This window comes from Mesocricetus auratus, unplaced genomic scaffold, assembly GCF_017639785.1.
Source record: "Mesocricetus auratus isolate SY011 unplaced genomic scaffold, BCM_Maur_2.0 Super-Scaffold_100014, whole genome shotgun sequence".
Lineage (NCBI taxonomy): Eukaryota > Metazoa > Chordata > Mammalia > Rodentia > Cricetidae > Mesocricetus > Mesocricetus auratus.
In genome coordinates, this window is record NW_024429197.1 from 1454578 (window position 1) to 1481121 (window position 26544).

General features: G+C 51.5%; 1 protein-coding gene across 5 annotated transcripts in view; it reads left to right on the top strand.

Annotated features, from left to right (window-relative positions):
* Tmem51 (transmembrane protein 51) overlaps positions 1 to 22724 on the top strand; it is a 50867-nt gene extending 28143 nt beyond the window's left edge. For 4 of the 5 annotated variants that reach the window (XM_013121248.3, XM_021233584.2, XM_013121246.3 and 1 more), the window contains 2 exons: positions 17621 to 18142; positions 21634 to 22724. In XM_013121248.3, the coding sequence (XP_012976702.1) occupies positions 17802 to 18142; positions 21634 to 22045 (753 nt within the window). In that variant the 5' untranslated portion in view covers positions 17621 to 17801 and the 3' untranslated portion in view covers positions 22046 to 22724. The remainder of the gene's footprint in view (positions 1 to 17620; positions 18143 to 21633) is intronic. The other variant, XM_040757480.1, reaches the window with a different exon arrangement.
* Positions 22725 to 26544: the final 3820 nt, after the last annotated feature.

The window sequence follows — 26544 nt, forward strand, 5'->3', positions numbered from 1 at the left end:
GCCACCAAAATGCTTGGGACCAGAAGTGTGTTTGGACACCTGTCAAGTCGTCAGTGCAGAGAAGCTGCCATGAGGACAAACGACCTTTCCGTTATCATATACAAATTTCCTCTCCTTCCTTCCCATCCCTTCTTGCTTCTTTCCTCTCTTCCTCCTGTTCCCCTTCTTTGTTTCCTGCTTCCTCCTGTCCATCCTTCCTCTGTCCTACCATTATCTCCCCCTACCAACAGCCTTTCTAATGAGTTTCTCAAACCATTCTGGTTCCTCTGAGTTGAAAACAAAAGTACAAGATTGCCGGTCACTGTGCTGTCTGCACGAAACCCCTAGACAAGTTTGGTTTCATTAATTAGGAACATGCGGCCACCTAGCTGGAGGCAGATTGGAGCACTTCAGAGCATCCCTTCTGGGCTCAGTTCTCTGCTGAGGCTTGGCTGGGGTGACCTCTGGGATGCAGCGTAGAATGGGCACAGTTTTGACACCCGCTTCATAAGCTGCTGTGAGACTACACTGTCCAAGCCCTCTGGTCACCCCCATTCCTGGACTTTTGAATAGTCCTGCTGACCGGCTGTGTGGCTGGAGAGGGGTGAATGGGTGACGGTCCCCCAAGGGACACAGAACTACCCACTATCTGTGGATGTCAGCAGCCCCTGTGTTGGATTTGTCCTGTGTTTGGAAGTGAAGTAATTTCTGTCAGTGGTCTTGGGCAGCACATAGGTAAACAGATCTTGTTTAGACACACGCAGAAAACTAAGATGCTGTTTCCCTAAACACACACAAAGGGCTAGTTAGTCTCTCAGAAAAATTCTTCTTTTGTGGCTAGAGAGATGGTCCACTGGGGACGAAGATGCTTGCTGCCAAGCCTGAGGACCTGAACTCAATCCTCAGTTTCCACATGATAGAAGGAGAGAGCCAACTCCTGAAAGTCGTCGTCTGATTTCCCCGTGTACACACACACACACACACACACACACACACACTAAATTTAAAAAAAAAAGTAGATCTCATTTCAGAAGCTCTTAGCATGAGCTCATTTCACTGTTGCGTGCCCCTCGGGCGTGTAACGTGCTGTTTGGATTAGCTGTGCGATGCGGTTTGCGGCAGAAGTCTAGTCACAACAATAGCACACCTTGCCCTCCGTAGCCCTCCCCCCTCTGCTTCTCACCAGCTCTGAGCCCCGGCCCCTCCCCCATGACCTCTTCTGCAAAATGGAGATCCTTAAACCCAGCTCCTGTCTCTGCTCAGAGCTTCGGAGACAGTGAGCTTAGAGCCCTGGCTACCATCCAGCAGGACCACACACGTGCCTGGCTTTCACTGAGACACCCTCTGCCAAGGGCTTTCTAAGTGTCCCTTCCTAGAGCTGGCCCTGGGGTGTGGGAGGTGGGGAGAGATGGAAGGCAGATAACGTGAACACTGAGGAGGCTGAGGGCTGGAGTGACAAGGCATGGGCCCCTGAGATGGCTCAGCGGATGAAGGTGTTTCCTGCCAAGCCTGACATCCCGAGTTCAAACCCAGAGACCTACATGGTGGAGGAAAACTGACACCTGTGGGTTGTCCTCTGATTTCCACGCACATACCCACTCACGAATGAATGAGTATAAATTAGACAATCGTGAAGAATGACGCAGCGTGGAGGGCTGGGGGCGGGGCTCGGGGAAGAAAGTACGTGTCAGAGTGCACAAGGCATCTCCAGCACTGAAAAGTAATTATGCAATAACAACAATGTAAGGGGGAGGCATTTAAAGGTTTAGTCTGTGTGTGTGTGTGTGTGTGTGTGTGTGTGTGTGTGTGTGCGCGCGTGCACGTGTGCATGCATCTGCAGAGACCAGAAGAGGGCATTGAATCCCCTGGAGGCAGAGTTACAGCTGGTTGTGAGCTGCCCAGTGTGGGTGCTGGAGACTGAACCTGTGTCCTCTGAAGGAGCAATGAGTGTGCTAAATCTCTGTCATCTCTCCAGCCCCAGGAGTGACATTAAGTGACGGGTTAGTGGGAGCCACCATGCTGTGCTGCAAGGAAAGAGCAGTTCCTCACAGTCCCGAGGTGCACTGGTCCCATAGGCCCCTACACTTGTCACCCACCAGCTCCCCTCCCTGTCCTCTTCAAATTACCTTATTCGCTTATCCATCCATCCATCCATTAATTTTTTTTAGACAGAGTCTTGTGTAGCCCAGGCTGGCCCCAAACTGGTTGTGTAGCTGAGGATGACCTTGAACTTCTCACCTTCCTTCCTTCTGCTTCCTGCATAGATTCCAGGCAGGCACAGCCACTGGGTTCATGTGGTTCTATAGATTGAACCAGGGCTCCATATGTTAGACAATCATGCTGCCATCTGAGCTGCAGCCCAGCCTGAGTTTACCTCCTTTTCCTTCTCCTATGTTCATCTCTACCGCTGGGTGTATTAGTAGCCTTGGCAACGCTGTTTGATGGACAGGCCTACTTCTGTTTCCAACTGGCAACCTCCAGGCTTCACATCTGGGTGATTTACAGCAATGCCTATGGGCTGACTGTGCAATCGGACTGGGATCTGACTATATGCCTGCTTCCAGCCAGAGTGGTATGCCTCCCTGGTCATCACCACAGTGACCTTAATTAACAGTCACTGGTGCAAGCACAAAGGACATTGTGGGGACAGTGGGGACAGCTGCTGGGGGAGTCCAAGCTCCAAGCAGCTGGATTGTGTTGGCTTTGCTGTGTTGTTCTTATGCGGGTCACATAGTGGAATCAGCCGCAGGTCTCAAGGGATTCTGGGTCCAAGTTGTATCCTCTCAGGCTCATCCATACACAGCCTCATTTGTCATTGTGTCCACCGGGCATCCCTATAAGAGTGGCAGTCTTTCCCCTTGGGATGGCATGCTGGTCCCCAGAGGCTCCAGACCCCACTCTGTCTTCGTGAACCCAGAGGACCTCTAGAACAGAGAAATCAGTTGGACCTTCTGGGTTCTGACCGGGTAGAGAGGCCACACCCTGAGGGGAACCAGTGGAACTGATTGACCAGGCTGGCCACGCCTACCCTTAGAACCTGAAGTAGACAGGGATTGTGGATGTTCACAGGATTATCCAAGTGCTCCAGGACAGCACTGGGCTGCCTGCTCCCCCAGCCTGGTGTGGCAGCCCCCGGACCTTCAGAGACTCATCCTGGCCATCATTTGTGTGGCAAGCTTGGACAGCTCCATATTCTTCAGAGATAAGAGGCATTTTTAAAGTGTCCCTACAGTGGCTTGCTTTCTGGTAATAGATGGCATCCCTGTTTGCCAGTCTGAGGTTTTCCTGTTTGAAGTTTCCCATGGTTCTGAACTCTGGGTTGTTCTGAGATGCTCATCACTGGGCTCTGGGTTGTTCTGAAATTGTCATTGCTGGTACTGAGCTCTGGGTTGTTCTGAGATGCTCATCTCTGGGCTCTTGGTTGTTCTGAGATGCTCATCTCTGGTGCTGGGCTCTGGGTTGTTCTGAGATGCTCATCACTGGGCTCTGGGTTGTTCTGAGATTGTCATGCTGGTACTGAGCTCTGGGTTGGTCTGAGATGCTCATCACCGGGTCTCCGGCTCCTGGATACCTGAGTTTGTGGGTGTTCCATAGGTGTCTGTTGAGTGTGTGACAGAGGGAGTCAGAAGACAGACAGTGATGCCTTTACCACCCCCAGGGTCCATCTCCCCAGATGGTACCACCCCTGCCCAATGTACAGGGGCAGTCAGGAAACAGCAGCTGGGGTTTTACCGCTGTGGGTATGGTCATTCTGGGTCCTGGGAGCAGCGCTGCTCCTTGCTGACTCCACATTTTGGGATTTCTGTTTCCCACCAGAATTTGGATCTAAGCACCCTGAAGGGGTAAGGTGATGCTGGTGGTGTTCCCAACCCAAAGGAATGAGAACAGGGGACCAAAGGCTGTGTCCAATGTCTGGAGCAGGCAGGAGCCCTGTGGTTAATTTCAGCCCCTGGCCCTGGACTGGCGTAGCTCAGTGAGGGCGGAGTCCTGGGTCAGGCAGCTCCAAATTGAGGGATCCTGAGCCTGGTGGCAAAGGGAGCCCAGCCAGCATTCAGCTTGGACTCTGGCTCAAGGCAGACCCTGGTGTTCATTTTCATTACTGCACGCTGTGTATCAAACCCTCATCCTTCTCTCTGTCTCTGTCATCGACAAACTTCTGCTTCTGACGCTGCCAAAGCAGATCGCGTTCATGGGAGCTGTGGATAGAAGTTTTTTTTGGGGGCGGGACGTGCAGGGCATGGACGTGGAACACGTGAGAGGTGGGGCAGCAGGGTGGAGAGTGGACTCTGGACTCTGTGGTTGGCGGCTGGGCTCTGCTACTTATTAACAAGGTTCTTTGTTGGGGCCCCAGTCCACTTCAGTAGTCTTCATTTAATCCTGAGGGTGAGGGTGATCATCCAGGCTGGCGACAGCATCAGTACACCCCAGTCATTCTGGTGACTCTGAAGATGCTCCAGTTGGGAACAAAAGCCCCTCCTCCTCCACAGAGAGTGTGAGCCTTGATTTGTAATCCGAAGCACACTATGCAGTGTACCAGGAGCCCAAGCACTATAGCCTCGTGATGCTAACCTAGAGGACAGTCTATCAGGATGTACGTAGGGCCATTTGGACTGACTGAATAACACCCCCTGCCCCTCCCCAGGAGGCTACATCCTCATCCCAGAACCACATCTCTGTTAGCCTTCAAGTTGGTGACACATTGTGTCATCTACAAAGTTCACTGCAGTTGAGTTAAACGCATTTCGTAATGTTTAAGCTTGCAATTTTGTGTTGGACTAAGTTCATAGCTATCTGCGGTGACTGCAGCTCCCGAGCTAGACACGCCTGAGTGGTGATGGGGCCGTATGACTGTGTCATAGATCTTGAAGGGAGGTGGTACCCTTGGCTCATCTAGCTGGCCTCGGCAGTTCCAGAGTCTTCACAGAAGAGGAGGGGGCAAGCAGGGAGAGCAAGGGTGCCCGGAGTATGCTTGGAAGATGGAGGAAAGAGCTGAAGCCAGGGGATGCTGGCAACATCAGGAAGCTGTGAAAGGCTACACTATGGGCTTTGGTGGGAAGATGGCCCTGCCTTGAGGAAAATAGATTAGTGACGCTTTAAGCTGCTGCATTAATGAATGTCTGTCCTGGCAGTCACAGGATACATCAGACCTTCTCAGTGGCAGGGAGTTGGGAGAACCCTGATTGTCCTGTCTTCACTGTAAGGACAGCCAAGACTGGCTCTGGCACAGAACACCCTGCCTGGCCTCTGAGACCCTGCTGTCACCACAGTGCTTTCCCTCTCCTGGTCCCAAGGTAGAGGCTACTACTACTCCCCGTTCCCTGGGCCTTCTCAGAGGTGTGGCTTGCACGAGAAACCCTGGACACTCCCAATGCACGTCTCTTCCTAAGAGATGCTGACTGCTAACTCTGGAGGGAACCTCAGAGCCTGGAAACATGGTGGCTAAGTCAAGAGAAGTAGGACTCTGCCCACTTGAGTATGAAGCAGGAACAGAACAGCACTGGTCTGGTTCTCAGAGAGCCACCATGCATGTTCCTTCCTACCCTGAGCACAGGAGCCTTGTGATGGCTCAAGCTGGCTATGATGGGAAGGTTGTTTACATTATAGTCATTGCCTAGGTCACTGTGGCAGTCATGGTGAGACTTGGAGGGGAAGCCAGAGCACACAATTTCTGTATACCACCATCCGTGGTATCCATGGGAACTAGTACCAGATCCCAAACCAAGGATGCTCACTCGCATCCCTCCTCTAGGGATGCTCACACCCCTCCTCTAGGGATGCTCACACCCCTCCTATCTTTTTTTGCACTGGGCTTGACACACCCTCCCACGTACATTGTATCTCCTGAGGATGACTCATGATGCCTGACCCACTGTAAAGACTTTAAATAGTGGTCGAGCCTTGTTCAGGGAATGATGATGAGAAAAAGCACTGCACAGGTATGGGACAAATCTATCCCACCCCTGTGCAATCCTAGGGATTGAACTTGGAGCCTTGTGCATACCAGGCAAGTGCTCAACCATCAAGATGCATCCTCGGACCTCTTTTACTTTTTGGTTTGTTTTCAAGACAGGGTTTCTCTGCGTAGCCCTAGCACTAACTGTCCTGGAACTCACTCTTGCAGACAAGGCTAGCCTCAAACTCAAAGACCCTTCTGAGTACTGTGGTTAAAAGTGTACACCACCACCACCCAGCCTCTTTATTTTTTATTTTGAGACAGGACTCAGTAAGTTGCCCAGGCTGTCCTTGAACTTGTCTGCCTCAGCCTGTCTTACCCAATAGCTCTGATTACAGGCTTATGTCACCAGGCCCTGCTCAGACAGTCCTGTCCCCAAACCCTGCAGTGCTCTCCATTTATGGCTGATTGAGAAGGGAGGATTTGGAAGGGAGATTCGACAGGGCCCTCTGCATCCTTGCTTCTGGAAGGCTGTGTGCCCTTAGAGGCCAAAAGTGGGCATCAGATATCCTGGAGGTGGAGCTACAGGTGTTTGAGAGCCACCTGCTGTGGGTACTGGGAACCAAACTGAGGTCTTCTGAGCCACCTCTCCATCCCGGGAAGCACCATTATTATCGTTTTAAAGATGAGGAAACTGAAACTTTAAGAGGCACAGAGAGGCCAGGTGATGGTGTCCTCGGGAGGCAGAGGCAGGCAGATCTCTGAGTTCAAGGCCAGCCTGGTCTACAGAGCTACACAGAGAAACCTTGTCTCAAAAAAACCAAAAATGAAAAAAAAAAAAGCACAGAAAAGCACCCAGTGGTGAAGTGAAAAGAACCAAGCTTTGTCCAGAGCCCATGGCAGTAACTGCCTTGGCCCTCCCGTTCCCGGATGTTCACTTCCCTGAGGCCACCCCCTGTGGGGCTATAAAACCACATGCCTTCCCCTCTGGCATCTGTCGCCAGCCACCTCCAGCCTCTGCTCACACATTATCAAGCTCCTTGGCCCACCTCACCCAGTGTGCTGGCCTCCTGGCCTTTACACAGCCCACAATCATTGCCCAGTTCACAAGGGGCCCTTCAGCGCTTCTGCAGGTGGCCCCGTGCCTCAGGCTGATTAGCTAATATTTAACATTTTATCACAGTCTGGGGGACTCAAGGCCTGGCTTGGCCTGGCCCATCCTCTGCTAAGCTGTGATTAGGGTCTTGGGGACCAAGGTTTACTGACAGGGCAGCTTGGGAAGAGATCCACTTCAATGCTCACCGGGTACTGGAACTGCCCCTGCCCCTACCCCCAGACACAGGTGTGGGAAGAAGCCTGTGGTCTTTGGGGCTTTCTTCTTCTGATCCTTTGCTAAGTGAATTTCCTCCCCAGATGGCCACCTGCTTCATCAAGGTAAAGGCACTGAGCAGCCGCCATCTCTTTGCTCATAATGCCACCCACCCAACCTCCTTTATCTCATCCCCTTGGCCATACCTAACTGGTTAGAAGCAAGCTGCGTGACCTGCCTACGCTCAGGAGCAAAAGCATGAGCACCAGAGGCTGGAGAGATGGCTCAGAGGTTAGGAGAACATGTTGCTCTTGCAGAGGACCTGGGTTCCATTCCCAATACCCACATCACGGTTTAACAGCTGCCTGTAACTCCAGTTCTAGAAGATCTAGTGCTCTCTTCTGGCCTCCTCAGGTACCAGACACACACAGTGCACAGATACGCCTGCAGGCAAAACACCCATACACATGAAATAACAAAATAAAGAATGAAAAGCCAATATGAACACTAGATGGCAGGGATGTTGGGCCCCTCTGTTTGGAGAAAGATCCTACAAAGCAGGACAATTCCACATGGCTCTAATGATATTCAATAAGCTCCCATGGGTAAACCTCTTAGATATAACTATACCCTCATAAATGATAGCAATGCTGTATTATCATTTACCAGGTAGAGGTAGACTAAGAAACTCATGATAAGAAAAAAACAATTCAGGCCAGGTGGTGGTGGCACACACCTTTAATCCCAGCACTAGGGAGGCAGAGGCAGGTGGATCTCTGATTTCGAGACCAAGCCTGGTCTACAAGAGCTAGTTCCAGGACAGCCTCCAAAGCCACAGAGAAACCCTGTCTCTGAAAAAAAAGAAAAAACCAAAAACAATTCAACAAGAGTTTGAAATAATTATTTCCCTTTCTTTCACATAAATAGACCCCACAGGTGAGGTGTCTTTGAAATGACAGCTCTATGGTCACCAGGGACCCAGGCTTCTCTTATCTTTGTGCTCTGTCATTCATTACCTCTGCCATGCTTCACCACCAACCAGGAGGAAAGAGGAAACCTATCTTTGTCATTGAAGAGTGCTCTATGAATTGTCCCCCACCCCTACTCAGCTCACAGCTGCTTGGATCTCATTGGCCAGAACTCAGTCATATGAAGCACCCCCTTCTTGGGAGGCTGAGTAATGCTGTCTGCCTTCTGGGAGGCCCTGGGGAGCTGTGTCAGTCTTCTTAACCATGGAGGAAGAGGAGAGTAGACATAGGAAGCAATGTCACTGACCACCCGAGAACCCCGGCAGCAAGCAAGGTCACGACTCTTCTCCAACCCCTTCCAACTCAGGTAGGAAAGGGGACAAAATTAGCCAGCTCTCCTGCACAGGCCTCCTGGGCCTCCCAAGGCCTTCTGACTGAGCTGGCTGCCACACTCTGACACTGTTTTCCAGCTGAGGAGTTCTACCAGGCACCTAGGAGATGAGGCCGCCCAGCTGTGCTGTGAGGTGTGCAGTGCAACTGCAGAGAACACAAAACACGCCCCCACAGGGGTCTGGAGCGCGGGCCAGCCACAGGCTGGGTGGGAGAGGCTACCGGTCCTGCCTCTCCCGAGCTCTGTGTCCTGGTGTAAAACAGCCACTCACAGCTGAAGACCTCATTCTGTGTAAAGTGGGGGTATGTAGCAGGTACCCTTCCGGGGCTGCGGAACGGGCGGGGAGGTGGGGTGGGAAAGGCATTGACTTTGGAGGTTGTCAGTCAACGGGAGAGAGGTGCCGAGGCAGGGGAAGCAGGCCCCTGCAGGGGTGGTTCTAGCTGACTGAGTGTCTGCGTGCTGGTGTTGAAGTCCTCCAGGACCTCAGAAGCGCTAGGGGGCAGGGCCTTTGAAGTGGTTGTCATACGGGTATCCCTCTTCCTTCAGTGCAACTGGTGTCCTTATACAAAGAGGAGAGGCCACGCCTGGCATGGTGACACACGCCTGTCATCCCAACACTTGGGAGGTGGAGGCAGGAAGACCAGGTATTCATGGTCATTTCCAGCTACCTAATGAGTTTGAGGCTAGCCCGGGCTCCTTGAGACCCTGTCACAAACAAAATGGGAGCGGGGGACATAGACACACAGAGGGCACGGCCAAGGACAGTGGTCTGAGAGAAAGCACCCTGGCTTTGGGGAAGTCCCCCGTGTGTACCTGGCCATGGTGACCAAGCAGGCTAGTCCCGGCCGTGACTCCCCCAGCTCCTACTGGCTCTCACCTCAGCATGCTACCAGGTTTATAATTAAACAACCCAGCACCGGTTACTTAAACCACAGCCTGAAAGGACCAGAGCTGTGGGGACAGAGTGACTCACACTGGAAACGACTGGAGGAGAAAGGAATTTCACCTCCTGACCTGGCAAGGGTTTCTGGGAAGGAGCCGTGGTGGGTACTGGGGAGTCCTTCAATGGATGGGGTCTAAGCTTCAAATCTGCTGTGCCCTTCCCCGTGTGACCTTGAGCGGGTGTCTGAACTTGAGGTTTTCTTTGAAATTATCCTTGAAAATTCATCACGGAGGTTTGGAAAATTTGAATACAATCATGACTTATAACTCAAAGCGTAATTATATTAGAGGAATAACGAGCTGTTGATAAAATGCACAATGAATAAAACAGATGGCACGAATAAAACAAAATAGTAATATTCAAACGCTAGTGAACAGGTCATGAATAATAAGGAACACCTGTGAGGCACCCGTACGGTACCTGGTGCTGGACAAGCCCGTCGGACACCTCAGTGCGCCGTTCACCGAGTGGCCTGGCTCACCAAGTGGCTACCTGAGCAGCAGACAGGAAGCTCCTGCGCTGGGGGTGGAGTAGCTGGGGTCCACTCACTGCTCCAGGGGGAAAGGCAGGCGCGCAGCTCCAAAGGGAGAGAGCGTGGAAACTCTCACGGGCTCCACCCAGCACAAGAGTGTTTTTGGAAGGTTTGCAATCTGCCTCTACCATGGAATTAAAAAAATGCCAAAGTCCAGATACTGAAGGACAAATATCCCCCCAAGTGTGTCCTCGTGTATAGTAGCCAAGGACCATGGAGGGCTGGCTCTTCTCACGGACCAACTCAGCCAGCAAGGATCCCTTCTGTCATTTCCCTTAGGGTCAAACTCCCTCACATGCTGGGATCTTAGTTTTGTTTATTCTCAAGTAGCCCAGGTTAGTTTTAAGGTTACTACTTAGCTAATAAATGGCCTTAAACTCCTGGTCCTCCTCTTCCGTCTCTCCAGTACCTAGTTACACGAATGAATCACCATGCCTGGTTTCTATCCACTGGGGTTTGAATCCAGGGCTTCCTGCATGCTAGGCAAGCCAGTTTCTGTATCAACTGAGCCATGTCCTCCACCCACCCACCCCCACACACCCACACACACACCCACTCCCTCATGCCAGACTTGCGTCAGGGAGTCTGGAAGTGGGGTTCTGAGCCTGAGAAATCACAGTGGCTATGGGTGAGACGCCAGAGTGCGTCTCCCCCTCAATCCTTTGCCCTCCATGGGAGTCAGGACACAGGCTTTCCCGGGGCCATGGCAGAGTCTAGGTGAAAATGATAACTCAGAGAGCCAGCCACATGCTGGGGCCTGAAACATAGGCTCCTGGAGGCGTGGCTGCCAGAGGTCACCAAGAGGTCTGGAGGAGAAAGGCCCTGTGTGGTCACACCGACAACTGTGGAAGGGAAGGGAAGGGTGGCAGGCATAGGAGCACGGCCCATATCCACGTCCCGTGGCTGCCGGCAGAAATTCCAAAAAGGTGCCTGCCCAGCACATATTCTCTTTTAGTTCCCAGAGCTCAGGAGTACAAGTCAGAGTTGACTGTTGATGTCAACCTGTAGGGCAGGCTGCTTTCTCAGGCTCCAGGTAGACCCAGTTTGTTTGTTTTTTCTTCTGGCTTCTAGAAGTTTCCTACACCCCTCAGTGTTCCTGTCCCGCATGACACCATCCACATGCCACTTCCTCCTTTGACCTCTTCACCTCTGTCATATAAAGACATATGTAATTTGGTCGGTCGGACCCCCCTGTCCAGAGAAATCGGCCCGTCTCAGATCCTTGGCTCTAGCAGGAATTGCTGGGAATGTGGCTCAGGTGGTAGAGCGCTTGCCTAGCACACAGGAAGCTCTAGGTTCAATTCCCAGTACCGTATAAACTGGGCACCCCCAAGGTAAGGCAGGGAAATCAGGGGTTCAAGATCGCCCTTGGCTACACAGCAAGCTGAAGGCTGGTTTGGGCTACATAAGAAAAACTTTGTCATTAAACAGAAGAAGAAAATCCCATGGCTGTCTTGGGGCTAGCACGTGTCTGGGTTACCACGTGCCACCTCCTAAACTCTACCGGACACAGCAGGGAACAGTATAGCCACCAGCTGAGCTACACCCAGATCCTCTGCCCGCTCCGTTCTGACATGGCCGCCATCATGCCTGCCCCTCCTGGGCCTCTGTGAGGTGGACAGATTTTATTCGACTCCCTCCTGCCATGCTGTCTTCCTCTGAGTGACATGATCTGGGGGATGCAGTTGCTCTGGGGAGCTGTCCTGTACCCATGATGGATGCTCTGATGGATGCTCTCAGCAGGGAGTCCCGGAGGTCAGGAAAACCCAACAGTTAAACCGTGTGCGTGGCCTCCCCTCCAGCCCCCATCCTCCTTCTCAGATCTGACCAATGCCTCAGAAGGTGCCAATCCTGCTCTTGGGAACACCTCTGCCCCCCACAGATACCCAGAAGATGGCTGAGGCCTTGGAGGCAGACCTCAGCATTGCCTGTTCTATGTTTCTCCCTCTGAAAGGAAGCCCAGGCCTTTGCCCCTAGGAGTGAGGAAGGCTGGAGAGAGGCCTGTGGACAGGGTTGTTCGGTGGGGAGGCCCAGGACAAGTGTCTCAGCCTCTGTGTACGTATGCCCCCTTCCATCAATGAGCAGAGTTGGGCCAGCGCCTCCTTCAGGCTCATGATTGTGTAACAGACTGAACTTCACAGGGCATGAGGCGTTGGCACAGCCAGGGCAAGAGCTCGGAGCCAGCCCCCCGTAGCCATCCACCTCTGCCACTGTGGCAGGCCAGTTACGGCTCATCTCAGAGAGGTCGGCGGACTCAATCAGAGTCGGTTCCAAGTGTCAGAGTCATTTGGAGTGGACAGTGCAGAGGCCTGGCTGTGGCTCTGTGTCCATGAGCTCCGTCCCCATCTAGGAAGTCAGGTCACTGGTGTAATGGTTTTCAGGGAATACAGAATGCTCCTGGGACTCATGGGCTGGGTCCCTGGTGCCAGGCTTGTCTGTAGGGCTATACATCAGCCACTTGCTAAACAGAAAAGCTTGAGACAAACTCCCAAAGGAGACACGGGTTCCTTAACCCGCCCCCTCTGGACAGCACCCCAGGGGCTGCAAGGCAGACGATGTCTTCAACTTATCAGACACTTAAGTGAATTAGTGAGGGAGCTGGAGATGTTGGCGCATGAAGTTCACCAGGACCTTGTGCCAGAAGCCTGGGAAGGAAGCTGCCTCTTTCTTGGGTGCCAGGCAAGCATTTTGCTGTCACCCAGACGTGAGCTTTCCCCCTATTCGGGAATTGTTAGTCTTTCTGATGGACTGTGAACAAATGTCACCCCTTAAGCCCCAACACAAACAACGGACCCAGGATGATCTGAATCAAACTCTTTGAAGTCAGAGCAACGTTCGCCTGTGGCTCTCTGTGCTTTTGTGATGACAGATGGCAGAACCTGTCTGCCTAGCCCAGGGAGTGGCCCCGGGGACGCAGCCTTGGCTCAGGACACAGAGAGTGGCTTCAGAGTCAGTCAGATTTGATTATGAGTCTTGACCAAACTGCTTCCTAGCTGTGTGACCTAGAACAGAAAGAGTCTGGGATGGCCGGGTTCATAACACCTTCAGTGGCCAGAAATACTGGATGGGTGTCCATGGGTGCCTGACTTGCACTGAGCCAGAAAGACATGGGTGTCCCTAGGACGTCCAGTCTTTTCCTCACAGACTTCTCAGAGGCTTCGTGCCCGCCCAGCCGCCCTCTGGCATAGCAGCCCTCCTTCTGCCTCTCTCCCCTCGGCCTCCTTGACTCATTTTCCCAGGTGCCTAATCACAAAGATCTCCCATGCTGTTGAAGCAGGCACCTGATACCCTTGGCTCTTTGACCTTGGGAGAGGTGACCCAAAATCCCCTGACAGGCAGGAGGACCCCAACAGCAGCCGTGACTTGGGGACAAAAGCACCTGGGGCTGAACATGGAAGGTCCCGCTGGAACTCCTCAGTGGTGTCAGATGTAGCACAGCCTGTGACCCCAGAACAAGATCCCTTTCCCAGGTGTGGCAGGCAGTGGTAATGCAGGGCGGTGGCCAGGAGCCTCTCTGAGGCACAGCAGGCCACTCTGGTCTGGCAAGCGCTCCTCCCAGTAAAGCTGATGGCAGCGCCAAGGAGCCTCCTGAGGATAGAACTCACCTCTTGGCTTCTAAACTGCAGAGCGGCCAAAGCAAGGCTCGGGAAACCAGCCTGGACTCTGCCCGCTGCAGCAAGAACTCTGCTTTCAGGGTGTCTGCTGTTGTTTTGGATTCACGGTGCTGGGCATGGGATAGAGAGAGGCAGGGGCCCGACCTCTGAACCAGCCCCCAGTTCTTTCTGTCTGGTTTCATTTCACTGTTTGTCTTGGAGTTCATGGAAACTCGGTTCGGCTGAGAATGAGAAGCCAGGACCCTGGCCTCAGCCAGGCCCAGGGAGCACTCTGGTACTGGAGCAGAGATGTCCTCCTCCAGTTGCGGGAGGCTGGTCTCTCGTGGTGAGGACCAGAGAGCTGGGCTACTGAAACCTCAGCTCCTCTAGGGAATGTGATAAGATCACCTCCCAGGCCCCAGTGGCAATCACCTCCATTCTTGTTACTGGGATATCATTTGCATGAGAACTAGTTGTGGGTATCCTGTGACTCCTGAGTTAGACCTTAGGAATCCTTGCCTGCAGGTGCCTGCCTGGATCTGGAGGACCCCTCATTGATGGATATATGGGCTCAACATTTAAACCCGCTAGGTGTGCATTTTCCCAGTCTACACATATTTAAGGGCCGGTTACATTCTTGGCACAGTGTGCTGGCAGCCAGGCATTATAGCAAAGCAGACCAAAGCCGCCTTTCTCCAAGTTGAGACTCAAATGCCGGGGACCAGGGAGCCAAGTAGAGTCAAAATGAGACTGTCACAGACTGAAGTGGCGGCATCCATCCATGGGGAGGAATGTAACTGAGCAGAGGCTGAGGTTCCGACTGTCACATCGGAGTGGCCTTTGACCTTCCTCTTGGGTGTGACCTTTAGTGACTTTGCTATGGTGCTCATCCACCCCTCATGTGGTAGCATGGATGTGTTTCCATTTTCTTCTCTGGAGTCCTGGTTAGAGCATGGAAAGACTGGGGATCAGTGTGGCCTGTGGATTGTCAATTCTGTAAGCCCAGTGTAGTTCTATAGCGTTTTGACTCTGCGTGTGTGTGTGTGTGTGTGTGTGTGTGTGTGTGTGTGTGTGTGTGTGTGTGTCTGTGTCTGTGTCTGTGTATCTCTGTGTGTGTGTGTCTGCATATCTGTGTGTGTCTGTGTCTGTGTATCTGTGTGTGTATGTGTGTGTGTTGTATGCGCACACACGTGCAGCTGTACATGCCCATGTATGTGGTATGAAGGCCGGAGGAGGACAGTAGGTTCCACCCTATCACTGTCCACCTTATTCTCTTGACGCAGTGTCTCCTTGAGCTAGGCTTGCAGTCAACAAGTCCCAGTGATACTGCAGTCTCCACTCTCCAGGTCCTAGAGCTACAGGCAAGCATGGCAGTGCCTGGCTTTTTACCTGGGTCCTGGAAATTTGAACTCGGGTCATCATGCTTATACAGCACTTTAATAACTGAGCCATCTCCCCAGCCCCCATTGTCTTCTTGTGGTACCCCTTTTTATATACGCACACCTCAAGCTCCCAACCCCAAAACAGGTGTGTCACCATGGCTACCTCAGAATCAAAATGCCCATGGATTCCTTAGAATGTTCTGTCTCTAGTTTTCATAGGCGGATCCACAACTGAAGGCTTTAGATGAACCCCCCCTTCCTTCTGCTAACAATGCAGTCTAAAAACCTAGACAAAGCGTCATCCCTGTGTTGCCAGGATGCCTCAGATGTGAACAGTGATGGGCAGGTCCAGCTCTGGGGTCTAGAGAGCAGCCTGTCAGAGCCAAACACCCCTCTCTGCCCCCACCCCAGGTCGCTGCTTGTTAAGGACATGCTGAAGGCTATGTAGCCCAAATCGTCTAAGCATAAAATTAGCTTCTGTGTCTATTCTGCAAGGGAAAGCAAACTGAGCTAAATATACCACGGGGCCATGAGTAGCCAACAAGCCAGATGGGAGACAAACAGCAGGCCGGTGGGAACCTGATTTTCCCCGGGGGCCTGTGGGTTGGAGACTGTGGGTTCTGAAGGCTGCTGCCACTGTTGGGCTTACAGCGCTGCTAGGGTGTGGCCCAGATGGTTGAGTGCTTGCCCAGCATGTGTGAGGCCTTCCAGTCCCAGCAGCACATAAACCAGATGTGGTGCTACACACCTGTTATACCAGCACTTGGGAGGAGGAGGAGGAGGAGAGGAGGGTGAGGAGGAGGAGGAGGAGGAGTTCAACGTCATCCTGGGCTATATAATAAATAGGAGGCCAGAGTGGGCTATGTGCGATCTTGTCTCAGAAAACAACAAGCATCTTGCATGTATGACAGGCTGGCCCCCTCTGTTCCTGCTGCAGCTGTCTGTGCTCTGTTTACCATGAACACACACACACTCATGCCTTTCACATCCCTGTGCTCATAAGGCACACAGCATGTGCTCATGTGCCACCTGACATGTAAACACGCATGTGTATTCACACACACATACACCCCTGATCATGCATTTGCGCATTCAAACACATGCATGTGTGCATGTGCATGTGTGTACATAGCTATGCACACACGTCTGTGCCGGTGCACACACTGTGAATTCTGTATGTGGCCATGTCGCACCAATGAAACGTCCCTTTTTGAAGCTTCCAGAAGGCCCGGCCTGAGCTAGGACCCCTGCTGCCCAGCTCCACAGGTCACATTCTTTCCTCTGTCTCTTGTCATTCCTTGTCTCTACTTCTGGAATGTCCTCATCTTCCTTCTCCGAGGCACCTGCGTGTCCCCCACGCAGCTGCCAGGTAGTCAGATGCACCAGAGATACTTCCTGGGTGGAAGGCGCAGACTCCAAGCTGAGAGAGGATGTTGTCCCAGATATTTTTAGAGTGGTTTTTAACGAAGTGGAGAGTTTCAGATGAAGGTGAAAGTTTAACAAGAAAACATCTCCGAGGCATCGTGTTTCCCACTCCCTGATCAGCTGTGCTTTTAGAACGGTTGGAAAGAATGCAGAGTTGAAAACAGAGCCTGTCCATCGAAGCGCCGACTGGGTGACCCCGCTTGGCAACGTTTCCTGCCCACAACCCGCCTCCCTGACTGAAGGGTGGGCAGACTGGAGCCTTGCCCTCACCTCCTCCATGATCTCCAAATCTATCCCAAGCTACAGCTCAGATGCCTTGCCTCCAGGCTCCCTCAGCCACTGATGGCTCTGGAATCCCAGCTCCCATGAGCTGGGTCTTTGAGTTGCTTCACTGGAAGAAGTACCTGCTTGTTTGGCTGTTTGGTTTTGGGTTCTCTGGACGCAGAAGAGGAGGAATGTACAGACTTCTGCCTCCCTTCTGGGCAATCCTACACTCTCCATCCATTTCACTGGACATGAACACACTCAGTTGAGACTCTGCTTGTGGCGGGCTGAGAGTCAGTGAAGAGGCCAATGGGCGGGACAGGCCCACCCCAGTAGCTAGTGGGGCATATACAAACACCCAGAAGCGGGTGACCTGGTACCTGCAGAGGGGCTAGGAGGGTCTGCTGACCAAGGTGGTAAGGCCAGTGGCTAAGGAGGCCATGCATATTATTCTAAGAAGACATATTTTTTCCTCTAAGACAATATGGAGTCAGTAAGGGTAGCATACTGACCCCAGCAGGCTGACCTAATGGACTCATCATTTACTGTTGCAGTCCCCCAGGGTGACTGTGATGTGACTGACCATGGCCCAGTGATGCCATCTCTCTCTCTCTCTCTCTCTCTCTCTCTCTCTCTCTCTCTCTCTCTCTCTCTCTCTCTCTCTCTGCCCCCCCCAGCTCTCCTAGGAGAGCTAAGGTCAGACCACACTTCATTAAACCTCACAGCATGCTTTGGCTGCTCTGAGCACTGACCTTGCTGGCCTCCTGTAGGGACAGATCTGGTTTTCCATTTTAGCATAGGGGTGGTGGCTGGAACATCTGGAATGTATTAGAGGTAAAGCCAGGGTGGAGCCTGGTAGCTCAACCCTGCCTGGTACCTCCTTCACACGGAACCTCCCCAAATCAGAGCTGATAACCCTCCCGTTCTCTCCCTTCTCTCAGATCTCTCATCCGCCCGGTTCACCCCGATGCCTGGCATTTGAAGACAGCCATCACTTGAGCATCTGCCGCTGATTTCTTACTGCGGCATAGGAGAATTTCTTCGGCGCGAGGAAGGAGTGTCTGTTGCTACTACTGTTTTTTTTTTCTCTCTTTGAGCCGGGCCTTGCCCCTTTCTGTGGCCATGATGGCCCAGTCCAAGGCCAACGGCTCACATTATGCACTGACGGCCATCGGCCTGGGGATGCTGGTTCTCGGGGTGATCATGGCCATGTGGAACTTGGTCCCTGGTTTCAGTGCTGCAGATAAGCCGACAGCCCAGGGCAACAAGACAGAGGGAGGCGGTGGCATCCTCAAGAGCAAGACTTTCTCAGTGGCCTATGTGCTGGTCGGTGCTGGCGTGCTGCTGCTGCTGCTGTCCATTTGCCTGAGCATCCGGGACAAGAGGAAGCTGCGGCAGAGTGAGGAACTGGCCCGTATCCAACAGCAGGCGGGGGCTGTGCCTCCCACGCAGGAGGAAGACAGGTGAGGCATGCCTGACTGCTCCGTCCAGCCTAGGGTAGGGACACACTTGCACACAGACTCACTGAGAAAGAACTCAGTCCCTTCCAGGAAGGGGCCTCGTACTGTTTTACAAATACCTCTGTGCTTACTTAGATGCAGGTTTCCCAAATCCCTGTGGCTTAGGTGGATTATAAGGTGTCCCACAGAAACTGGTGGGGCCAGCGGGGACCAGGGCGCTAGGTTGTTTGTTCGTCTCTCCTCCCCAGGTGCTGTGTGTGTCTACTTTGATCTGAAAAGGTCAAGGCACAATATCGCACTTGACCCAAAATATCGCGAGCGTATTTAAAAGAGATGATAGATGGGGGTTATGTGATGAAAGTTGGCATCTCTCTTAAGGTCCATTTCTGTGGCTGTGATTAAACACACTAGGAGGAAAGCAACTTAAGGGGAAAAGGACTTACTTAGTTCACAATTCCAGGTCACTGTCCATCATTTGGGGGGAGCCCAAGGAGGCGGGAGCTTGAAGCAGCTGGTCGCATCACCCCCACTGTCAATAGCGGAGAGCAACGAATCAGTGTGAGCGGACTTGCACGCAGTCCCTCCTTTTCATCCAGCCTTGGCCCCAGCCCATGAGATGCTACCACCCTTATTCAGGGCGTATCTCCCCACCTCTGCTGACATAATCACGACAGCACATGTGTGTTGCTGAAGATTCTTGTCCTGCCAGGTCCCACCGCCCTTCTCAGCCCCAAATAAACACACAGATGCTATATTAATTATAAAATCGTTGGCTGATAGCTAGGGCTTCTTATGGGCTAGCTCTGTCTTAATTATTATCCCATAACTACTAATCTGTTTCTACGTGACCTTATCTTACCAGAGAACACCTGCTCGTCCTATCCTCCCAGTCTCTAAGTGGCATCCTTTTCTCTGTCTGCCTTTCCCAGAATTTTCCTCATCTCCTAGTCCTGCCTATCTTCCTGCCTCTATGGCCAGTGTTTTATTCATCAACCAATAAGAGAAACATATATATTAAAAGGACATCCCCCATCACATGTGCACAGCACAGCACCTATACTAGGTAATCTTCTCATTGCTCTGACCGAATACACAGATTATTCCTTAAGGAAGGAAGGAAGGGTTTGTTCTGCCCCTCAGTTTGAGGCTAGAGTCCATCATGGAAGGGAAGATGTGGTTGTGGAAGCCTGAGGTGACTGGTTATATTATGTGGGGACCCAGGAAGCAGGGAGAGATAAAGGCTGGTGTTCAGTTCACTATCTCCCCCCCCCGTTTCATCCATGGATGGTGTTACTCACATTTAACCCAGGGTGGACCTTCCCTGCTCAGTTAAGCCTCTTTGGAAACTCCCTTGGCCTCTTCCTGCATATCTTTGGACTTGACCTGACCTGGGGCCACAGGGAACGAAGAAAGGACAAACACAAGTAAAGCTGGGACAGGGTGGGTGGTGCACTCAGATGGAGAGGCACCGGCAACAGCCAGGAAGCTCACCACGTTAGGAGTTCTCTGCAGAGGAGTAGCCTTAGACTGAAGTCGTCTGGGGTGGAAGCTGCAGTCAGCACTTTCTGCTCCTACTGGTCAACCCTAGACCAGGGAGAAGGCCTTGCCATTCCTATGAGTTTGGAGTATTAGCGTCCTTGACATGGCTGTGCTCATGTCAACAATACACATCGACTCGGGGCTTCATCCATCCCTTAAAACCGTCACAGATAGCCCAGAGATGTGTCTCCTAGGTGCATCCAAATCTCAGTATGACAATGAAGATGAACCCCTCCCACCACTGCAAAAGAGCCCTTTTGACAAACATACTGGCCAGAAAATAGACAAAGGTTACAAACAATGATTCCAGCCTCATTAATTTCATTAATCTGGGATACAAACAAAAAGACACTTGGTACTCCAAGGATCCTTTCTCACTATGTTAGCCAAGACGGGCGGCCTCTGGCATCAGAGAGCTGCAAGCACAGTGTGCTATGGACATGGCAGGGCCAGAGAAACGACTCAGTGGGTCAAAGAGCCAAGCCTGACAGCCTAAATTTGATCCTTGGAATCCACATGAAAACTGTCTCTGACCTTCATATGTGGACCATGACACAAGCATATGGCTATCCATGTACAAATAGAAGATAGACGGACAGATAGATGAAAGAAAATTAAAATAGGAGAGTGTAGAAACAACCTAATGGTCCATCAATCAAGTGGTCTCAGGACACACCTGTCCCTGCAGTTCTCCTGGAACTGCTGTGTCCTTTAATGTGGCCCAATTCCCACAGCACTGAGAGTGAAACATCATAGTGCACAAACCTTTGGGAAGGCCTCGGCACACCAGACACTGTGGGCTGGGCCAGAGAGGGCCAGTGTCAGACAGACAGTCAGGTGGCCACATTATTTAGTCACCGTGATTGCCCTGGGTGGAAAGATTAGGTTTTTTGTTTTGGTTTAGGAAATGCAGATGGAAGGATTTGCAATGTTTCTATTTTCTTCCCTTGGATTGTCTATATAGCAAGGAGGGAGGTTGCTTTGTCAGAAATACTGGCCTCGTTTTTGCCTTCCTTCCTTCCTTCCTTCCTTCCTTCCTTCCTTCCTTCCTTCCTTCCTTCCTTTCTTTCTTTCTTCTTTTTCTTTCCTTCTTTTCCCCTTGGCTTTTTGAGACATTATATTTTCCTGACTAGCCTGGAACTTTCTTTGTAAACAAGGATAGCCTCAAATTCACAGAGATCCAACTGCCTCTTCCTCCCAAGTACTGGAATGAAACCATACCATGGCCTCATTTTCTGGCCATGAAGATATGCATGCAGGTTAGGGGTGCACCACAGTGGTAGAGCACTTGCCTAGCATGGGTGAGGCCTAGGATCCCATTCCTACTACAGGAAATAACGTTTGGTTCACACCCAAGCAATACCACGTAGTAGTGTCCACTTACCCCCTAATCTGGGACCAGGTCCCTTGATCTTCCTGTTAGTTACCTGACAAAAGCAACTTCAGGAAGGAAGTGTTTGTTTGGGCTCAGAGTCTGTCATAGCAGGGAAACATGGTGGTGGCAGCGGGTCACATGGCATCCGCAGTCAGGAAGCAGAGATGGACCCCAGTGCCCATCTCAACTTCTTGTTAATCAGTTCAGGACCCCAGCCCATGGAATGGTGCTGCCCACATTTAGGATGGGTCTTCCCCCCTCAACTAACCCAGCCTGGAAATCCCTTAGGGGCTCCTCTCTCAGGTGCTTCTAGATCCTGCCTAGTTGACAGACCATTACAACCTTGGTGTATTCGTTCCCTCATCTGTAAAATGGCCATAGTAAAAGCCCTTATAGTGAAGGTAGAAATGGGAACTTGGTTCCTCTATGCTAAAATATTGACTGAGTGCTTCTAGAGCCCACGTGTGGTTTGCAGAGTCAGCACGTGCAGACCTAGTCCTCACGGGCAGCCCCCAGTCACTTTTCATGGCCTTTCAGTGACTCGAATGTGTGCTGACACTCTGTGCTTGTCATCCTGCAGCCAGGAGGAGGAGGAGGAGGAGGCTTCCTCACGGTACTACGTACCCAGCTACGAGGAAGTGATGAACACGGGCTACTCAGAAACCAGGGGGCAGGAGCAGAACCCGAGACTAAGCATCTCTCTCCCCTCCTATGAGTCACTGACGGGGCTTGATGAGACGACCCCCACGGGCACCAGGGCTGACACGGAGGCCAGCCCGGGGCATGCCCCCGACAGGCAAAACTCCAAGCTGGCCAAGCGCCTGAAGCCACTCAAAGTCCGAAGGATTAAATCTGAAAAACTTCACCTCAAAGACTTCAGGATCAACCTCCCAGACAAGAACACTCCTCCTCCCTCTATTGAGCCTTTGACTCCCCCGCCGCAGTATGATGAGGTCCAGGCAAAGGCCCCTGACGCCCGGCCTCCCGACTGAATGGCCCTTCTGACGTCACTCCCTCCTGTCTCACCCTCCACACCAACAGACTGCGCCAAAGCCACTTCAGCCCCAGACGAGGGGTCAGGGCACACTTAGCCACTGTGATGGGGATTCCGGGCAGAGGGAGTCACCAAGGATGATGGAGAGCATCAGAAGGATGCTGGGGACCTGAGATGCTCTGGACCACAGCAAGGTGTGCAGCCTTGGCAGCCCTCCACCTTCCTTCCCAACTAGGGATCGTTGGCAGCACGCTCCTCTGAGCTGGGGCAGGGTCCCTGGTGACCGGTTAGACCCAGGTGGTCTCCTTTCGCTTCCACCACGGTTGCTGTGTTTCTAAAGGAAACCGAGTTTTGTGCTTGCTTTCTTCACCGGAGCTTTGGACAGGCGGAGAAATTGGCTCAGCACTGGCCAAAAGGACACAGAACTGCCTTGTGAATAAGATGACGACTGTGTAGGGGTGAGTGTCGGGGAGGCCCCTAGGGGCTCCTGGAACTGTCGGTTCTTTGAGGGTCTAAGGCCTGATGACCTTCAGCGTGAGACACATGAGGTGGTTGTCTGATTCAGTACACTGCTCTCCTGTGGGTATTGGAAGGCAGGAGAGGAAAAGTCGCTGTTCTGTGTCTCCTCAAACGCCATGTGGCTGGGCATTTTATAATAAAGTGTTTTGTATGTGGCACGCCTGACCATTGAGTCATTTTAGCAGGATGATAGCAATAGCAATAATAACAGCTAGTCAATATGGTCACTTAATTCACAGGGAGCTGTGTTCTGTGGACCAGAGGTGTTATCCCATATCACCTGTACCCACGTCTGGTGCCCTGTGATTCTGCGGATAGCTCACAGGCTTGGGTCCCCTCAGGTACTCATATTGTACCACTAACAAGTAGTTCTGAGCTTACACTGGCTGCTCCAGAATCTGAGTTCTTAGTCTCTCTGCCGAGGAACTTGGTAAAAGAACGTTCATCAGACCACTGGGAGGAGACCGGAGGCTGCCCTGTCAACCCACAGGTCACACAGAAGGCACACAGAAGCTTAGGCCCCCACCCCCACCCCAGGCAGCCAGGGAGGAGTTCAGTCTGTCACCTATCCCCAGCACTGACTGGAGGTAGATGTGTCCTCTAGGAGGGCACAGTGTCTACAGTCAGTACACACCACTTTGAGACACCCCAGGGTTCATACACTATTAAGAAAGGGAACAGAAACCTTAGGGTCCAGATCCTGGCTCTGGAGGGAAGCCTGAAAGAGAGATCTGAATCCAAAAGGCTCCTTCTGTTACGGGTGGCATGGAGCAGACTGCTGGGAGCGACAGGCACCTTAAAGTGTGCTTGGGCTCTGAATGTTTCACAGCAAGCTCCAGGAAGCTAGAAGGGAAATCACAGGCTTAGCCCAAAGCCAGACAGGATGACATTAAAAGGCTCACATCAATGTGAAAGACTGAGCTAGGGATGTGGTTCGGAGGGTAGTGGGCTTGCCTCACATGCAGGAACCAGGTTGGCAACACCAGTAATCCTGACAATCAGGAGCTGGAGGCAGGAGGATCAAGAAGTCAAGGTCATCGTCTGTGAGCTCAAGGCTAGCCTGAGCTACATGAGATCCTGTCTCAAAACACAGGGTGTGTAAGACAGTGTGTGTGTGTGTGTGTGAGAGAGAGAGAGAGAGAGAGGGAGGGAGGGAGGGAGGGAGGGAGAGAGAAACAAGAGGATAGAGAGAGACGGAAAGAGGAGGGATTTTAGGGATTTTTACTTTTTATTTTTTTTAAAAGAAATTAGGGGTGAAGGAAGATTGTAAGGGTAAAAACAAAAGAAAAGTCTTGCTCTCTTTCATTTCTTCTTGTCATTTTTTTTCTTTGGGTACTAAGGATTTAATACACACACACACCACCACCACCACAATCACCATTACCACCACCACCCCAAACCTGGCATATGGTGGACAAGGCTGTGCCTTTGAACCCCACCCCAGCCCTCTTCCTGTTACATTTTTGTTCTTAAGGCAAATAAAAGAAGGTAGAGATCAGGGACAAAACTCAAGAAGTCATCCAGGCATTCTTGGGCCTGAGTGGGCTCAGGGCTGTGGAACAGCAGAGAGAGAATCTCATCCGATGAGCATTAAAACTCATGCAGCTGTGTCCCCGACCCATGATAGGGGAACCTCAGCAGTCTTGTGGGTGCCAAGTGGCCTCCATACTTTCAAGTTACAGCTAAAGGAACTTGAGGAAACCAGTGAGAGGCTGAGCTGGGTGAGCCTCCTTCGCGCCGGGACGTTGGTCCCCGACTCCGAGAGTGGAGAATGGGAGCCGAGCACCAGCACGCATGCCACTGTCGCCCTGGGCTTTCTGAGAGCTGCTGCGATGAGACCAGTGGACTGCTGTGACATCCCCAGCACCGAGTGCCATAGCCTGAACTTCAAGGCGCTTTATGACGCTAATTATAAAACATACGTTTACTTGTGCACGTGTGCACGCATAACCGTGTGTGCTGGAGAGTGTGTGTGCGTGCTCGCACATCACAGTGAACATGTGGAAGTGAGAAGAAATTTCTCCTTTCATGCTGTGGTGAAGGGTTTAAATTCAGACTGTCAGGCAGGCAGGAACTCCCTGCTCCCCCAGGGACAAGGAAAAGGACTGAGGGTCCACAGAGGTGGTCTCCTTCTGCAGCAAGCTTCATTCTCTCTACAGAGCAGCCTCCCCTGCTCCCCCCACCTTGGCCTTCAGGACAGTCCCCCGGAGACGCCTGTCTCTGAGATCCTAGTGCCATCATCCAGTCCATCTTGGGTTAGAACGAGGGGGTCCATACCTGTAAGTTATTGCTCATACCCACCATGGCAATGTGTGTGCCTATACACAAACAACATAATAGACAAAAAAATTCTTTTTTTTAAAAAGGAAGAAAAAAACTGATATCCTTAGAGATCAGCCTGAGTGTATCACTTAAGAGTTTTCTTTTTCTTTTTTTAAGTAGCCTTTACAAAGGTGATTTTTCCATCCCTCCCCCATCCTAGACTTGCCTAATTCCCTGTAGCATCCTAAGAACGTACTTCTGCTCTCTCTCTCTCTCTCTCTCTCTCTCTCTCTCTCTCTCTCTCTCTCTCTCTGTGTCTGTCCCATCCTGCCTTTAACATAACTTTACAATGTTGCCACAACCTGGAATTTTTTTAACGCTCTATAAAAAGATATGGGAACGATAATGGCCAGTGTGCCTACAAAGTCAGATACATTCTGGGAATTTGTAGATTTTTTTAGCTGCATTCTTGGAGTCGACAGAAAGTATGGAACAAAATAAAATGACCAGAAGAAAACCATGGCGTGGCTTTCCTGGGTTGTAAATCTTCTCAGGAAGAAGAAAGAAAGGAAACGTCAGATAAAACGGTATGGTGCCCGGAGATAAGCCTCGGCACTATGGAGAATTCAGGAACTGCGTGGGACTTCAGAACCAGACAAACGTCTGTTCTTCGTATCTGTCTTTGTCGTATCTGAATGAACCCCTGGTGACTGTGTCCAGCCCAATCAAGTCACCAGCATCCGTGAGAAAAATGATATGCTGAGGCACCTGCAAACTTTTACTTCTTGAATAAAATCTGATAAGCCATGTGGACAGTGTTTGCATGGAAATGAGGGAGGATTTGACATAAGCCAGTGCATCAAGGTACCTGCGACATACAATTTTCTGCCTCTTTCAAGATTAAATGAGGGAGAGCGAGAGCTGCATTTTCCTATTTCTGATAAATTTCTTGTTTTCAAAATCAGATCCCAAGTACTAGTCCGCAAGCTATTTTGTTGGTGATTTTTTTTTTTTAGATATGGGGAGCACAACCTGCAAGCCTTTGCCAAGTGTAAATTCGTTCAGCATCAGAATACACATAAAGGCAGCAGAGAAATGGTTACGGAAACACACGTCTTGGGGGGGGATGCTGTGGGAGGAAGGGATCGTTTTAAAGACTTTAAAGGTAATGCTGAGGTGAACAACATGGCTCAGCAGGTGAGAGGGATTGGAGTGAAAGCCTAATGACTTGAGTTCCATCCCTGACTCCTGCACACTCTCCTCTGACCTCAACTCATGTGCAATAGCAAACACACACACATGCATGTGTGCACTTTGAGTAAGTGCATAAATGTACTAAGAAAAAAACTTTTAACCGTGATATGGGGACGGTGAGATGGTTCAGCTTGTAAAGGTGACCTGAGTTCAATCCCCAGTGTCCTAGTTTGGGTTACTATTGCAGGGATGAATCACCATGATATAAAAGGAAGTTGGGGAGGAAAGGGTTTATATTGTAGCCCATCACTGAAGGAAGTCAGAACAGGAACTCAAACAGGCAGGAACCTGGAGACAGGAGCCGATGCAGAGGCCAGGAAGGGTTACTGGTTTAGTTCCCATGACTTGCCTACCCTGCCTTCTTATAGAACCCAGGACCAGCAGCCCAGGGATGGCTCCACCCACAATGGGCTGGACCCTCCTGCATTGCTCACTAATTAAGAAAATGCCCTACAGGCCCAT